The sequence below is a fragment of the Nannospalax galili genome, unplaced genomic scaffold (assembly GCF_000622305.1).
Source record: "Nannospalax galili isolate Female #2095 unplaced genomic scaffold, S.galili_v1.0 scaffold25, whole genome shotgun sequence".
In the NCBI taxonomy this organism is placed as follows: Eukaryota; Metazoa; Chordata; class Mammalia; order Rodentia; family Spalacidae; genus Nannospalax; species Nannospalax galili.
The window spans coordinates 2,512,663-2,530,620 of NW_008355642.1; the positions used below are offsets into that span (position 1 = coordinate 2,512,663).

At 41.9% G+C, this 17,958-nt stretch overlaps 1 protein-coding gene across 1 annotated transcript; it reads left to right on the top strand.

The window, feature by feature from the left end:
• The first annotated feature begins 57 nt into the window (after window positions 1-57).
• Kcne5 (potassium voltage-gated channel subfamily E regulatory subunit 5) lies at window positions 58-1,498 on the top strand. Its single transcript, XM_008852960.1, has one exon. It carries the CDS (start codon window positions 207-209, stop codon window positions 636-638), a length of 432 nt encoding a protein of 143 aa, XP_008851182.1. The 5' UTR covers window positions 58-206; the 3' UTR covers window positions 639-1,498.
• Window positions 1,499-17,958: the final 16,460 nt, after the last annotated feature.

Genomic DNA, 17,958 nt, shown 5'->3' on the forward strand with positions numbered 1-17,958 from the left:
GAGGGGATAAGGAGGCCCGGCGGCCAGCGCCCCCAGCCACTGCGGGCCTGACCGGGAGCTGGGTATCGCCGCCTTTGCTGTCGTGGTCCCTTGCGCCCTGCCTGCTCTGCCTGCTTGCCTGTCTGTTCATTTGCCTGCTTGCTTCCCCTCGCCCAGGGGGAAAGGTCAACGGCGTCCTGGAGCTTCCGTGTCACTCCCCGACAGCCATGAACTGCAGCGAAAGCCAACGGCTGCAAAGCCTGTTGAACCGCCTGCTGTTGGAGCTGCACCATCGGGGCAATGCCAGCGGCCTGGGCGCCGGCCCCGGCCCGAGCATGGGCATGGGGGTCGTGCCTGATCCTTTTGTGGGCCGCGAGGTGACCAGCGCCAAGAGCAACGACGCCTATCTCTACATCCTGCTCATCATGATTTTCTACGCCTGCCTAGCCGGAGGCCTCATCCTGGCCTACACCCGCTCCCGCAAGCTCGTCGAGGCCAAGAATGAGCCATCCCAGGCCTGTGCTGCCGAGCAGGAATGGGTCCCCGGTGGCACTCTGACCGGCGATGCTGAGAAAGCCGAGGGTTTGCTGGCTGAGGGTGGTCGCCAGCTTGTCCCTGGGGCTCAGCCTGCTGTAGCCCATGGCGCCGAGCGAGTCTAGATCATCCAGCCTCCAGCTTGCTCTCCCGCCCTCCTCAACTCGCTTATGCCTGACCTCCTCCCGCGCTTTTACTACCCTTGCAGAGCTTGCTTCACCTGAGGCCTAGATGATGATGAGAGGTCAGGACACCAGGAAAGGCCCTGGAAGAAGTACTACCTTACTCACACCTAGCCACAATCTTCCTCTTCTCCCCCCATGCTTCCACCCCTACCCTGTACATCCAACAGAATTGCTGCTGCTCCCGTTTTCAGCCAGCCTTGACACCAACCACACTCCAGTCCTCTGGGAGCTGAATTCAACACGTCCAACATTTGGCATTGAATTGAAGCAATGAAGTCAAGCAGAACTCTGGGCCATCTAACTGGCAATTACTCCAGTGGCTGCCAAGGACTGCTCACTCTGCAGAACCAATGGGGGTAGGCATCTGTGCCAGGCTGGTTGCAGCACCTCCAACTTCCCGTTGCCTTAGGGACAAAGACAAAGAACATGAAGAGTCCTCAGACATTTTTTCCTTCCTGCTGCCTGCAGAGGGGAACTAGAGAGACACTACAATCAGTCTGTGGAATAGTTTGAAGGGGGAGGAGGGTTGAATGGGAAGGGGAATATCTATGGCCTTAGTGGTATGGTTTTCTTGTCTCCCCAAGTTGTCATCTCAAAGGTAACTTGTCTGAATATTAGTAGCTTGGGCATCTGCATTGGGTACCCATTACTAGTTGCATCACTCCAATAATTGCAAATGCTTACAATATATTGATTCAGTTGTTATTGCAAGTGTGAACTTTACCCATGGAACATGAGGCTCTGCTATCCCCAGCTCTGTAACCCTGGGGAATGTCACAGGCAGGTAATAAATGTTGTTAAACAAGAACTTAAGACTCTTGTCTCAAAGATCCCAGCCGTGAGACCCAGTACTGGATAAAGGAATCATTTATGTTTCTTTTGGAAATGATGTTTGGGTTTGGGTGATTGTGATATCTCTATCTATGCTAGGCCCAATGTGATAGGTGTGACTGCAGGTGAAGGAAAGGCACACACCTGTACTGCTACTCAGGGTGTTGAGGCAGGAGGATCACGTAGACCCATTATTTCAAGGCCTGTCTGGCCAACATAGAAAATAAGTTTCTATGGGCAAATGGACTGGGTTTTATTTTTGTTGTTGTTGTTTTTAAAGTATTTCAAAAGTTATATGTGCTTGGTTACTTCTTCCTTTTTTATTAATTTTGGGTCATTTTAAAATATGGTAATGCTAAATAAGGGTTTCCTACTTTGTTTTTGTAATTGTAGGATGGGTTTTTTTTACACGTCTGAGGCCCATCAGTATTAGTTATTATCAAAACTCAATTTTAGAATCTGCCTTTGTATTTCTGTAAGATTTACACAATATAAAAGTAAAATACTAAAGACATAAAAGCCAAGCTCACCCTGAACTTACTATATAGCACAGGCTGGCCTTGGACTCATCATTCTCTGTCTCAGTCTCCCAAGTGCTGGGATTATAGGTGTGCACCATCATACCTGGCTCTAGAGGTCTGTGCTTAATAGCTCATTCTCCTTGCCTCAAGCTTGTCTGAAACTAGCTTGCGTAAGGCTGAAACACTTTAACTGAAGCACTTATATGATGCATTGGGTTTCACCAAATGTACATGAAACCATCTTTTAAAAGTCACTTTGCTTCAATGCAGCTGATTCCTCAGTAATAGCCAGACAAAAACCTTATGGGTCAGTTAAGTGCACTGATAACATAGAAAAGCCATTCAAGGCATTGATTTTGACCTTCTAGCCCATCTGATGCTGCTCAGGAGCTATTAATAAGTTAAACGAACTTACTTTCACTCCCAGCTTCATTCCTTGAGGCTATGCTGGCATTGCTTCATTGGCTCCACTCCTGTACCAGCTCCAACCCTAAGGTCACCCCCTTTTCTTGAAGATGGGGGCTGGGATTGGGCAGGAGTCCAAGATAATGATGGAAGGGGAGAGGATGCTGTAAGAACCACCCTAGCAATAGAGGGAGGCCTGAGGGGGTTGTGGAGGAAGGGTAAGATACACAGCAATGCTGAAGGGCATGAGAGGCAGTCCCTGGCCCTGTCTGATGGGCTCAGTAGTGTCACTTATTTCTCTGGCATAACGGGGAAAACAAAGTTATTTTGATAATGAAATGTAATCACTGTTTTAGGTGTTGAAACTTTTAAAAATTTGTAGCATTATCAATATTCACGAGTATATATTGCTAAAGATAAGATAATCTAGACAGGGTTGAGACCATGCCCACAATGAAGCATTACTGTGCAAGCAGTGAAAAACATCATGCCAACGCAGTTCTGCTTTTAGAAATAGTTCCACCTTTTCATGATGACTTAAGGTAGCCTTTGAGAATGTGTACTCACAGTATCTATAGAAGACCCCCCTTGAAGAAAATGAACTGGCCTGGGGGGAGAGTGACCTGTTCTATGCCTCAGTTGCTTTTTTCAAATACTTTCACAGTTGTGAGCATGCCCCAGATAATGAAGTCTCCCAGAAGTTTGTACATTCAGATATGTACCAACCAGTGGGGTGTCAGTAACACTGAAGTAAATCATGTAGCAGCCAACAAAACATGAATGAGAGGAAAACTAAATGGGTGATCAACCTCCATTCTTGATAATGCAACCTAAAATTGTATTAGATGACTGTAAATTTGGGGGATTTTAGCCTCACCTTAATTGATTTCAAAGGTGGTTAGCCTTTCTTGTTTTAAAAATTATTTATTTAATAACCAAATACTTAGAAAAAGCATTTAATCACATCAGCATTGACATAGTCAATAACAATTTTCTGAGCTAGGCTACATCTCTTACAAAATTGGCTGTACATTTTTAGGTTTACAGGTGAATTATTACAGTTAATACAATATTGTCCTCAGTATAAACCCTATAAGACATAAAATTAAATGAGGTTTTAACCTTTAAAAAAGATCTCCATTTATTATTAAAATATAGTTTCATGCAGAAAACTTCATTTTTAATGCAATTGACATTAAGATGTTTGCACATGCATTTCTAATCTCTATGTATCAGATTATTACTAGTCACAGTCAGTTACTTTCTGAGCTCCTTGGCTCTAGTCACAGTCAGTTACTTTCTTAGCTCCTTAGCATCTGAGCATGGATATAAAGTCATCAGGTAGATTTCAATAATAATGCTTTTCACATCTACTAATTATTAGGAAGCAATTTTTTTTGCTTTGAAGAATTATTATTTTTAATCATTATACTTTAAAAAATTTGTAATAACTACATGGTTAGAAGCTGTTCACTACAGCTTTAACATGTTCAGTAACACAATCCAGAACAAGAGTATATCTCTTTCATAAGTGGGTGCAAGTTTCTAGGTTCACAGTGAATTAATATAGTTATATATTACTGAACTCAGTATAATCTCTGTAAGACATAAAATTGGATGAGTTTTTAACCTTTAAAAAAGATCTCCATTTCATTTTAGAATATAGTGTTCCTTGTAGAAAGACTCATTGTTTTTGCTACTAACATTAGATGTTGGCGCGTGCATCTCTAATCTGTATGTATCTGATTATTACTAGTCATAATCAGTTGCACTTGGATCCTTGGCGCCTGTGTATGTCTATAAAGTCATCAGGCAGATTTCAGTGGTATTGTTTATCACCTCTACTAATTAGCATGAAGTAAATTTCCATGCTTCCTCCCCAAATATAATATGTTTTTTTAAAAATTGTTGATTATTTTTTGTGTGTATATCACACAGAACATCCCAAGCCATCCCATTCGACTATACACCCACTTCCCAGATGGCACCCTCCCATAGCCTCCCTCCACCCACTAGAGCCCTTATAATCTGTTATCCCTGCTACTGTCTGCTGTGTTGTCGGCACCCCCAGCCATTCCCCACTACTTGCCCTTCTGGTGAGTCTAGTCAGCCTATCTAGAGGTGAATGGTTGGAACTAGAAACCGTTATACTAAGTGAAGTAACACAGACTCAGAAAAAAAAATCGACATATGTTCTCCCTCATATGTGGATCCTAGAACCAGACTCTGATAAATAAGTATGTAACCAGACATAACTACAGGAACCAGGATAATGGAAAGGAAACAAGGAGGTAAAGCATAAGAAATAACCTGAAAGAGAAGACCAGTAGGAAACAGGCCTTAATAAGGGAGATATGGATGAAAATTGGGTTAGTTTAAAGGAGAGGGGAGGGAAGGGTATACAAGGAACCTAGGGGATAAAGGGAAAGAAGGAGCTCAAGAGAGGTAGGACCGTAGGAGAAGGGTATTAGTAAGGGAGAAAGGGGGGGAAATGGGGGCACCTTAAGTGGAAAAACCATGATGGAGGGGTAAGAAAATGTGAGAGATAAACAGTGCCTAGCTAGTTTTGAAAACCAGAGGGAACCATATTACTCCTACAACCTACTGACAAATTATACATAGCAGATCAAGAAATATATGTCTAGATAAGGTTTATCTGAGAACAACTGGTCTTTGCCCAAGATTTATCTACATGACACACAGTTATTAAAAGTACCAGACTGGTGGAACTAAACTTCTTGGGTGTTTAACAGACATACTTTGAGGCCTAAATAATTTGGTCAGAGGGAGATAAAGGACTCTTCTTGCTCCTTGCCCTCCTAGGTCAACTAGTTCCAGGGGACTATGAGCATCTCTCAAAAGGTTCTATAATGGTGGTGGGTCGCCTCTCCTCTTGATCAAGGAGGCCAAGGAGACCCCACCAGATGGACTTGAACCAGTGTCCAGTCTACAAAGAGGAGGGTCAACACAGAGGAATCACTTCCTCCATGCTTCCAAGCGAAGCCAACCATGGTTGAGCAGGACCTTTGACTTATCTTCACATAGGTGGAACTAGTAAAAAGAGCCAGGGGCTCCTCCCAAGCCCATGTGACCCCTGAGGAACAGATCCTCAAACGACCTTAAGAGTAAAAATAAATTGGTTTATCTCGACCAACTGGATTGCCTTAAACAATCAAAAAGAATGTATAAGCAAAGATTAAAGGGGCCAATATAATTTCTTAATAGTCCATATGCATAGCTAAAGGCTACATAACAAGCAACAATGCCAGACAGGTGATACCTTCTTTTGAGTTGTTGGCCAGGGTGGCCAGAGGGACTCCCAGATAGTAACCCAGCATAGAACCGGGAAAATGAACAGCAGACCCCGACCTTATCTAAAGGAATATTGACAACTGATTATTGCTAGATGAGGAACAGTTGACCCTCCTAAAACAAAGACCTCTAGATAGGTAGTTAGCCTTTCTAATAAATAAGAATAATTCAATTTTCATATACTCTGCCTAATATTCTCTTTCCCCTGCATACACAGAAGCTATTTCCACTCAGATTCAGATCTTTGCTCCATAACAGTAATGAATCAGAAGACCCATGCTGCCTTGTAACCTGAGGATCTCAACAGGGGAGGCCTAGGGGATGTTTTAAGTTGCAGTATCCTGACGTGCCCACCACCAGCACCAAAATGAACAGAGCTTTTCTTCCATTATGAACGTTTTTCCATGTGGTACATTTAACTTCGTTAGATGGATATAAATGGAACCTTTCATTTGTTTCTAGTTAGTGTCTCCTTTTCAATTTGATGTTGCTTTTATAAACCCAAGATCTGTACATAATTTGAATCAACAGAGATAAAAGGGCCTGGGCTGGTTTCCAAACAATCTTGCCTGGTGGTTAAAGCAAATGTGCCGTGATGTTGCAGAGAAAGGGAGAGGACCAGGAATCGGGAGAACTGGGATCCGGCCCTGGCTTTGCAAAATTACCAGCTTTGTTTCTAAGAGTGAGCTGCTTAACCTTTCTGAGCCCAGGTTTCCACAGCTTTGGCAAAATTAGGATCCAGTGAGATCACAAATGAGAAAGGGCTGGGAAAAACAGAGGCTACAGATGTAGAGAGAGTTCAGTTTATACTTGCCTCTTCCTCCTTTGGGATGTTAGTTGGGGGAAATGAAGGGAAGAGGAAATTTCCCACACTGCAGAATCTACTCATATTGCTCAAAGAACAATGGCCATCCCATACTTAACTAGTGGCTACCAGATTTCTGAGCCCACATTCCCCATTCTCAGAATCTTGACTAAATAGTAAACCACGCATAATTGGATTATCATCCTATTCTACTTCTGTTTACCTGCAGGCCCATAATGCCCTTTATAAATGTGAGTATAGTGCCATATTTACAGGACTCCACCTGGTGTGTTCACACGGAATGATAGTAAGAAAAAATGGCAAAGGTCAATAATCAGGAGCTTCTATATTGTCCTTCCCTTTCCGTACTTAAGTTGCCAAGGGTACTCCGCCCCCTGCCCCCACCCGAAAAGGAAAAGGACATTGTGAACTCAACCTGTATGCATTGGAGGTGCTCGCTTATCCCAACTCTTTCCTGAAAGTGCATGATCTCATTTGATCCTCAAGTGAGGATCCCAAATACCTGGTACCAAATCTCGGAACTTTGGGTCCTGTGAGACAGGTAAGAGGAAGAATCATCTAGAATGCTCTGTGAAGATAAAGGAATATGATTCACCAAGGATGAATAGGTTGGATTGGTCAATGAGCCAGTGTAGGTGAGCTTGACCCACTCACCAAAAATGGCTGTGGGAGAATAATTTGGGTGAGAAGTCACTTTTCAGACCTTCTGTTATTTAACATGAAACTTGTTCAGTAAAACCATGTGATCAAGGCAACACTTTTTTTCTGTTCTAGGCTTCATAGCAAGATATCATATAATCTACCAGTGTGCTAGCAACTAGGTTTTGACGCAAAATAGAGTCACAGTCAAAGCTGTGGCCTGTGTTTTGTCCTCTGAAGAAAGTCCATCCAGAGCAGACAAAGGGATACCTCAGATACACTTTGGACAACTGTGGCAGAAAACGCATCGTACTAACTTTGCTATTTTATTAATTTAAGTATATAGTTAAGTAATACCAAGAACTTTCACATCGGTGGGCCACAGTGCTCTTTTAAGTCATAGAAAAAGATAAGCTAATAAGTTATATAGAAATTACTGAGTTTAATGATCTCCTAAGATGACCTCCCATCTCCCCAGGGTATTCATATTTCATGTGGATCACTGGGGGCAGGGTAGAGGTAAAACTGAAGGAAAGAATCTCTAGTTGTGGGTTTCAGTGGTATCAAAATGGAGAGCTTTCTTGAATTGTTTATATGTGTGATGTAGGAAATTGAGGACATACACTGTACTTTCTGTAATTCTACTCTTGATGCCAAGTGTGCCTGGGATCCTGAGGGAAGATTAGGGTAGCCATGAAGGACTGGACTGCAGTCATTTGGATTTACCAAATTCACACATACCTGACTCAAAAGATGTCCATTCATGCCATGCCACAGGTCTTTGAAAGTACAAGGAAGTTAGGATCTGATGTGATCTGGCAGGGATTGCAGTCAGCAGGGCTGGAAGGGTGAAGAATCTGTTAAGTGGTCCCCAGTCTCACAAGGCCACTTCTTCAGGAGTGCTGTGTTCTATAGGTTTAGCATTTACTTCATTTCCCCCTTCTTAGTTCAAGCTTCTCCCTGCTACTGTCAGTCCCAGGGCTTCAGCACTGCTCCTTCCCTAATGCCAAGATCGAAGAATCTTAACATTCCCATCTAACTTGTGATTCATCCCAGCAGTGATCATATAGGTGAATCCTTAATGGTGGCTCTCAGATGCCTGGGGAAGGGAGAGATAGACAGGGGCAGGGTCTTATCTCAGGACCCTCAAATCCAAAGTAAGCAAGGTTAGGTGTGGCAGTCACATTACTGTGGTAAACTCTTCAAAGGCAGAACTCTTTTTTTCCTTATCCTTACTGATTATGGGAGAGTTTGGAAGACTAAAAATTTTGCCCACCTGGAAGTATATATGCTTTTCCGTATGAGTCTTCTAGGGTAGAAACTGAGATTGGATAGGCATGGGAGGAATTATGGGTAGGAAGAATGGGACAGAAACCTTTGGCTTGTTCCCTATATAACCCTCTATACTGAAAAAGATGGCCAAGTGGATTCAGGGAAAAAAACACGACCCCAGGTTTATAAGAGTTGAATTTTCATCATCTTATAAACCTGTATCAAGCCAAGACCATTGCCAAGTGACAGTCCTGCTTATAGTTGGCTGTTGCAGAATCAGCTGGATTAATCTCTACCCTATATCTGAAGTAACTGACACCATCCTTTGGGTATTTGGGATTTTCCATTAGCAAGACCAGTTGGCTGGTCAGCTGAAGAGTCTACCCCTTCTGACTTTCTCCATCACCCACTAAAACAGAAGAGTGCAGTGCATAGGGCATGGGCTCTAGTGGCAGACTACCTGGGGTCATGCCTATGGTCTATCCTTTACTTGCTGGGTAACATCAGGGAAGTTAATTAACTTTCTCCAAGCTTCTTTTCCCCAGTGGGTACAATAAACAGTATCTACCTTTTCAGTGTTATTGTGGGGATTTAATATATAATGTCTGTCCTTGGTAAGTATTAGGTAATAGTAGACATCGTTGCATATTTCCCTGTCATCTTGACTTCTAGTACCTCCCTCACTACTCCTTGTTCTTCAGGGTCATAAACCGTTTTATGATTGCATTTTCCTCATTCCTGTCAGTATACAAATGTCAGTCTTGCCTATCTTGATGATAACTCTCTTGCTCCTCTTTCTTCTGCTTGCTTGAACTTTTTCACGTAAGAAACCTAATTAGATTTACTCTCACTTTTTGATAGTAAGTGTTGCCCCATTCGTCTATCCCCTTTATGAATAAAACTCCTCAAGTGAAGGGTCTATACTCTGACTTTAACTTCTCACTTTCCAGTCTTGGCTCAATCTATTGCAATAAGGTTTTCATCTCCACCACACAAATGAAGCTGCTTTATCATGGTCACCAATGACTCATTTGTTGCCAAGTCTAATTCTTGCAACTTTTCGTTTTTATAACTACTTAGCAGCATTTAAAGGAATTGTTTTGGCCCTTCCTTGACAAGGTTCTCTTAATTTCTATTACATCTCAGTTCCCTGGTAGGTTTCCTTCTTCATCAGCAATTTTCTTTTCAGTCTCGTTTATTGATTCCTTTACCACCTAATGTTGCACTATCTATGGTTTTATCATCAGACTCAATACAATGTTATTCTCACCTATAAATGTCATGTGTACAATGATGACTCCTAAATCAGTATTTTATTCCTGAAATTCTTGTTCTGAACTCCAAAGTAGATGTCTGCCTGACATTTTTCCTTAGCTATCTAAACATCTTTCAAATCTAATGTGTCCAATAAAGCTAATATGTCTAATTCAGTTTTTAATTCCTTCCACAGTCTATTCTTATATTTGAGAAAATAAGGCAACTAATTGCATCGAGATTTGCTCTGATAGTTGCATCTAGATGTTTTGCTTGCTAGACATTGGACTGGTGTTCACAGATAGTTCATGCTATTCTCTTGTTGGACATAATCTCATAGAACAATAATATCAACAGTCTAGTAAAAAGAAATATCCATTACCATGATGAAGTGAAACAAAACTGCTTCATAATATTATCTAATCACATATAAAACCAAAGTTACCGTGAAACTCCCAAATACCACACAGCCCACTTTTCCAAGTAATCTGAGGCACTGATACTTCTCTAAAGTGACAGCTTGCTTGAACTTTTTCATGTAAGAAACGTAATTAGATTTACTCTTACTTTTTGATAGTATAAATTTTGCAAAAGGTACTGCCACCAACTCCCCAGTTGCTTACACTAAAGCAGAAGGCATATTGAGTCTCTTGTTTCCCTTGCCTTCCCACATCCAATCTAACAACCAAATCCTGGCACAGAGAATGTACACCGGGGAGATGCCCAGTACTAGGTGACACATCTGTAGTCGAATCTCTACAAATAAGGCTCATGGAGCATCACGGAATAAGGGGTAGAGAGAGGGCTAATGCACCCCTCAACTCTCACCAGTGAGGCTCCCTTGTATATTAGAGTGTGATACACACAGAAGGCCACAACTGGCCAAGTTTTAGAGACTAAGAGGCTACAGAGTGTAGGATGGGACTCCTATATGGAACCTCACCCATTCACAGCTCAGGAACCATTTCAGAAGAGGAGGTTGAAAGATTTTAAGAGCCAGGGCTGGTTCATGAACACAGGGAGGTGGAGGCCTCCAGGCTACTGGGAGCTTGCTCATGTGAGCTTGTGGCAGTGATGACATTGAACATGGGACCCATGTCAGCTCAATTAAACAAGGGCCCAAAGGGGGGGGGTGAGAAATAGGTGGTGGGCAAGCACTACATTGAGAACTATTTGAGACTGATTGTTGCTGGGTGAGGGAGAGTATGACTTACATATTACCACTGGATGGGCTGACCAGACTCCAGTGGATGGGACTCAGCATGTATGGCAGAGTGCATAGGATTCGGTGGGGGGATAGGAGGAGGCATGGATGGGGGAGAGGGTCTGGATTTGAGTGGAAAATGTATGAAATTTTTAAAGCTCAATAAAAAAGGAATTCTGCATATGATCACTTCTAACGATCTCTACTTCTAGAATATAATGTTAACTCCTTAGGATAATTTACACAGCCCCATGTGATTCACCCCTTGCTAACATCTCTAAACATGATCCGATACAATAGTTTGTCTTTATACTTTTGTTTCCATGTTTGAGTTAGCCATAGTAAACTAAGGTATGAAAATATTCAATGGAAATTTTTATAAGGAACAATGTATAAGTTCAAGTTTGTGGGACACTCTGAGTAGCAAAATAAAATTCTGTGCCATCACACTCTGCTCCACCAGGATAGCAGTCATCCATTTCTGTAGCACATTCATACTTCATATGTTATCTGCCCATTTGCCACTTAGTAGTTATATCAGTTATCAGATAGTACATAAGACTGATTGTAGAGTTTATACAGTGTTGGCTTCAAGTAACCTTCCTTTTGTACAATAATGTCCCACTGTGATGAGTAGTGATGCTGCAACTATTATATGCCAAAGAGAACTTTTACTTTCCTTAAGTGAAAAGTCTCAACATAATCGGAACATTTTAAAAAAATCAGATATCAGAGGTCCCTAAGATCTAAATAGGAATAAATCTTCAGCCAATGACGTGAAGAAGGATAAAAGAAACACGTTAGCTTTGCTGTGATAATTCAAACTGCAAAACTTACATCCACCGTACATGATTGTATCTATTTATATCCATAGACCAAGGCTTCTCTCAGCCTGATTCACAGACACTTCTCTCTGCAATGAATGTGGTGAGTGCAGATGCATGGCTTCTCGAGCTGCTGAGAAAAAGTAATGGTTGAGGGCTCAACCCTGAACACGACATTTATACCACCCCTTCTAAGGTTCAAGAAACATTGTGGAAGACAAGGCAGAAAGACTGTAAGAGCCAAAACATAGGGAGAAAGTTGGTGAAATACCCTCTTCTGGGCATGACACCGCCATTGAAATCATGAACTCCTGGCAGTTGTGGTTACCTGCATTACTGCTGCATAGGACAGGCCTAGTTAACAGTCAGGCAAAAATAGATGAAGGGCTCATGGTGCCCTACCCCTCCTTGCTGTACTATTAGATATTGATGGATGCTGAGGGAGAGGAAATCATCATCTTCAGTTTGTATACTCACTGGCAATCCCAAAAGGTTCCAGTGAATAGTTCCAACCCAGCAGACACAAGATGACCCTGGTTAAATTCAGTGGGCCACAAAACGAAACAAACAATGTGAAATAGACTTGGAGGGAGGGGGACTTGACAGTGGTTGGAGGGAAAGAAAACAGGGTGAGAAGGAAAGTAAACACTGCTTTGTATACATGTATGAAATTGTCAAACAACAAATGTAATTAATAAGAAAGTTATAGGAAGATGGAAAAGGAGAACCAGCATGGTGGCAGCTACCTATAGTCCCAGCTACTTAGCAAGCTGAGGCAGGAGGATCACTTACACCTATTCTATATACTATCATGAGACCTTTCTCCAAAGGGAAAAAGGAATGAAGACTGAAAAGGCACCAAGTATGCATGCGTGTGTTGTTTGTGCAGTGGGAAATGCGCGTTTGATATTATTCTGGTTTCAGGCAGCCACTGAGGATATTAGAACATACCTCTCACAGATAAGGGCCACCCTGCCTCCTCTTTCCCTGTTTCCCTCTTATGAAACTCAAGTTTAATTCTTCTTGCTGTTGGTCCTAGAATATATCAAGGTCTTTTCTGCCTCAAAGCCTTTACACGTTCTCTTTCCTCTACTTAAAACATTCTTCCACTGTATTTTTTCATGATTCAGGTCTCAACTCGAATATCCCTTCCTTGACTGTCTTATCTACGGTTGTTCCTTCTGTTTGCAAACAATTCATTATCTGGTTGCCCTGTATAATCACTTTGCAGCAAAATAATTGTCTAAAATTATGAGCTGTATTTATCAGTCTGCTAATGTCTCCCAAGTAGGCTGTGATGTTCATGACGACATGGATTTTAAGGTCTGTTTTTATTTTCGTTTTGTCTTTTTGAAGCAGGGTCTCCCTGTAGCCCCAGCTGTCCTGGAGCTCACTATATAGACCAGGCTGGCCTTGAACTCACAGAGATCCGCCTGCCTCTGCCTCTGAAGTGCTGAGACTACAGGTGTGAGCCACCACTCCCGGTTAGGTCTGTTTTTAAAAGTATTTATTTTGTATAACTTTTTAGTGTAAAGTTGATGTAAAAAGTGCAGTTTAAATTTCTATGATGTGACACATTTTGGCACATATATGGGTGTGAAATAATTAGCAAAATCAAACTAATAAAACAAACTGTCATCCTCACAGTTTCCTTGTGCCCTCCCAGTGTGCCTGCCATGTGCCTACCTACCCTTGGCCAGACAGTTAGGAACTGCTTTCTGTTGCTATATATTAACTTCCATTTCCTACAACAAAAATAATCATGCTAAACATATTTCTTCCTCACAGTATGTTGATTTGAGATTCATCCACACTGTTGCATGTCTCAGGAGTTAATTTCTTCTTGTTAAACAACTGCGGGTCTGCATCACAGCATGTTTATTGATTCACTTAACAATGAACTTCTAGTTTATTTTCGGTTTTTCACAGTCATGAATAGTATGAATATTTCTGTGTGAGCCTTAGGCGTAGATACATGCTGAATGCAGATATTTGGTATGTATGGTTCTCTGCATTGTCCTTCGTGTCCAGGCACCAGAAAAATATTTTGAAAATATAGAGTAGCTAAATATCTTCTGAAGGAATAAAGCACCTTCTTTTTTAGCCCACGTCTATGGAAAATCCCACTGGTCATGCACCCACTTTAGAATCCTACACGATCCTACCTTTTCTCCCAGTGTCACTTTCTAATCAGCAGCCTTGAGTGACCCCTTGGAGGTGGCTGTTTCCCCTTAAGTCTCATTGGAGAAATCCTGCTCACCAGGTTTTCTGCCAATGCTGTTCTTTACCCTAAGCTGGCCCCTCTGGCTGTTCAACAATCCGTTCATTCCTCACTTGCTGCCTCCCTATCACATTCCCTACAGCAGCTGCTGCAAACTTCCTGCTCTCCTCAAGCCCCCAACCCCAGTCCTCCCCCTCATTCTCAGGAGATGACTTCACCTCCTTCATTACTGGGAAGATTGAGGCCAACGGTCGGGAGCTTCTTTGGCTTCCATCTGAGCTGTCCCTATACAGTGATCTCAAATGCTTCCGGCTCTTTGGAAGAAGTGTCTGTTCACCTTGCCAAGGTTAAACTCTCCACTGCTGTACTTGTCCTGGCCCCAACTTTAATGATGTAAAAAACAATTAACGGCTAAAAAGAAAATGTATACTGCCCTTGCTATGGGCTGTGCACTGAACTAAGCTCAGAAAAAAAACAATTTTTTACTTGTATTGAAAAAAAAATGTCATAAACATGTTGTTTCTTTTTCCTGAGCTTAAAGATTCATTTTTTTCTTTTCTTCTTTTTGTCTTTTTTAAGACAGGGTCTCCCTGTAGCCCCATCTATCCTGGAACTTGCTGTTATAGACCAAGCTGGCCTTGATTTCAGAGAGATCTGCCTGCTTCCCAGGTGCTGGGATCAAAGGCGTGTGCCAGGACACCCATTCAGTTCTTCAACAGTGTGGCAAATACGTAAATAAAATTGGGCCTCCATATTTGTGGTTCCAACTCTGTAGGTTCAACAAATCAAAGATCAAAAATAATTGAAAAAATATATCATTTTTGAACACGTGCAGATTTTTCTTCATCATTAGATCCTAAAAATGCAATTCTCTAAACTGATTTCCTAGTATTAGTTGATCTATGTAATCTAGAGATGATTTAAAGTATTAGGAATGATGTGCATAAGTAATATGAAAATATCACACCTCCTACCCTTTTGAGATAGGATCTCACAGTGCTAATCAGACTGGTCTTGAACCTCTGGGCTCAAGTAATTTTCTTATCTCAATCTCCTTAGTAGGTGGAACTACAGATACATGACACTACATTTGACTCATGCCATTTTATTTATATAAGAGACTTGAGTATCTGCAAACTTTGGTACTCTAGTCTCCTGGAATCAATTTCTTGAAGATGCAGATGGTGAGGGAGCCTGGAGTTTCTTGGCTTGCTTCCTTTCTTTGTAAGAGTGTAGATTCAACTGCCACCTCCTCAGAGAGTACTAAGCACGCTTCATATGTTATTTGCCCTTCACAAGACTGTGGGGCAGTACAATATTTTAAATAGATAAGGAGGCTAAGGATCAGCGAGGTTAAGTAACTTTAGGTCATGTAGTTTGTAAATACTGTAGCCAGTATTTTAACTAAGATACTAATATAGAGTCTTCCTCTCCTCTCCTCTCTTTTCCTTTCCCCTCCCCTCTCCTCCCCTCCCCTCTCCTCTCTCTTCTCTTCTCTCTCTCTCTCTCCATCCATCCATCCATCCATCCATCCATCCAACCATCCATCCCTCTCCCCCCTTCAATTTTATGTCTGTCTCCCCTTCTTTCTTTTTCCTTGTAGTTAAAGGGGTGTATCCTGATATTGCTTCCCACTTTTCAACAAATTATTATCTTTGGGCAAAACATATAAAAGTTCTTTTTAAAAAGTCAAATAAAAGTGAAGGGAGCCAAAGTCGGGAAACCCCTAAAAAGGTGTTTCCAGGCTAAAGAATTTGATTCCCAAACGTTAATAGACATTCCTTGGGACACGTGTTAATATGACCATATGGTCAGGTGTTGTCACCATTATTCTATGCTGCTTCTGATTTGTCATTTCGTCTTTTATCCAGGGAAGTGGGGGCAAGGTGGAGAGCAGAGCCTCATGAAGCAGCCATACCTACAGGAGGGAGAAAACATCAGAGGAATCAATTGACAGAGACAGAGGAAGCTGGATGAGGGAGGAGAACAAGAAAGGAGAATTGCTGAAGTCAAAGGAGAGTTTCAAGAAGAAGGGAGTATCTGATCCCAGATATGTGTTGCAACTGAAGGCTGGTGTCTGTCACCAATCACCTCTCAAATGGGTGATTAGTGGGAAACAGAGAAAGCCAAAGGGAATGGATTAGCGAGTGATCTGGTTAATCTACTACACTTTGCCTCTGAACTATCCCCTTACAGGCTTTGCGATTTTAGTACTTGTTCCTCAGCTTGTTGGCATTGTTTGGCAGGCAGGGATGCGCTGTGGAATCCTTAGGAGGTGGGCGCTAGGAAGTAACCCTTTTAAAGTTATACTTCACTCCATTTCTTTTCTCTGGTCCTTTTTTCTATTGCCATGTGGGCTGCCTCTACTATATGCTTCTGTTACCACAAACTGGGCTGGTTCACCATGAATTCCCCACTATGATAAACTGAAACTCTCTGAAACCATGAGCCAAAATATGTGCTTTCTCTCTTAAGTTGTTTCTTGTAGGTGTTGTGGGCACAGTGATAAAAAAGCAAGTGGAATTTTGGAAATTAAGTGAAGGGTAACAGTTATTAACTAATAAACTTTGGTAGGAATTAGTCATAGCATTGTGAGACATGCAGCCAGGTCAGACTTCCAGTTCTAGCACTGGTTCCATAACTTTGTTTTTTTAAGAATAGTTTATTACTTTAATTTTATGTATATGAATGTTTTGCCTGCATGTGTATAAATGCACCATGTGTAAACAATGCCTGTGGAGGCCAGAATAGGGCAGTGGATCCCCTAGAACTAGAGTTTTAGATGGTTGTTATCTACCATGTGAGTACTGGGACTCAAACCCAAGTCCTTTGGAAGAATAGCACGTGCTTTTAATTGCTGAGCCATCTCTCCAGCCATTGTTCTGTGAGTTTGGATGACTTAATGTGTTGCTCGTTGCCATTGCCATTGTTTTGTTTTTTGAGATGGAGTTCTCACTCTGCAGCCCAGGGTAACCTGGAACTCACTATGTAGCCCACAATGTCCTCAAAGTAGCTCAGAGTGGCCTCAAACTTGGGGTAATCCTCCTGAAACCCCAAAAGCTGGAATTACAAGTATGAACCACCAAGTCGAGATTTATTTTGGTTTTTGCTATAAGTTTTCATTACATATCCCAGGGTAGGCCTTGAAGCCATAATCTTCCTGCCTCAGCCTCCCAAGTATTAGAGTTGCAGACATGTGTCACCATGCCTGGCCTGTTACTGAACTTCATAAGGTCCCAGTTTCTACAGAGTTGTATAGTGAGATTATACATATAAAGTGCACCTGAGAAATCTGGTACATGATGTTGTTAGTAGTTTATTAATGAATGACAGTTAAGATGGTCCAATGATCTTGAGTATCTAGAAAATTCCTGAACTCAACCTATATAGAGTCTTCTAGATCAGTAATAACTAGACTGGTGTCACCAACTGCTATCAACAAGAGTGGTACTTTGGGGGCTGGAAAGATGGTTCAGTGGTTAAGAGCACTGACTGCTCTTGAAGAGGAGCCAGATTTGATTCCCAGCACCCAAATGGCAGCTAACAACCATCTGTAACTCCAGTTCTAAGGGATCCAACGCCTTCTTCTGACCTCCATGGACATTGAACTACATACATGCAGGCAATATACTCATACCCAAGTTGGGAGTTATACCAACTTGTGCCAGGTTGTGGGAGTTAAATTCAAAATGGAGCAGTTTAAAATAGATGGATTTCAACTCATTTCTTCTCTATAAATCGAAATGGATGAAACTTGTATTACAAACCCCCCTCAGGGGTTCTCTTTCAGAGAGAAATGATTTATCACAGACACATTCGTTCTTTACACACCTGAGGAAATAAATAAAAGCTTAGTCTCTGGGCCTTTGATGTTGGAATTTGAAGATGGAAAATTCCCATTTTCCTCCTCCTTGTCCTCCTTCCTACTCCCCGCCCCCATTCTCTCATTTG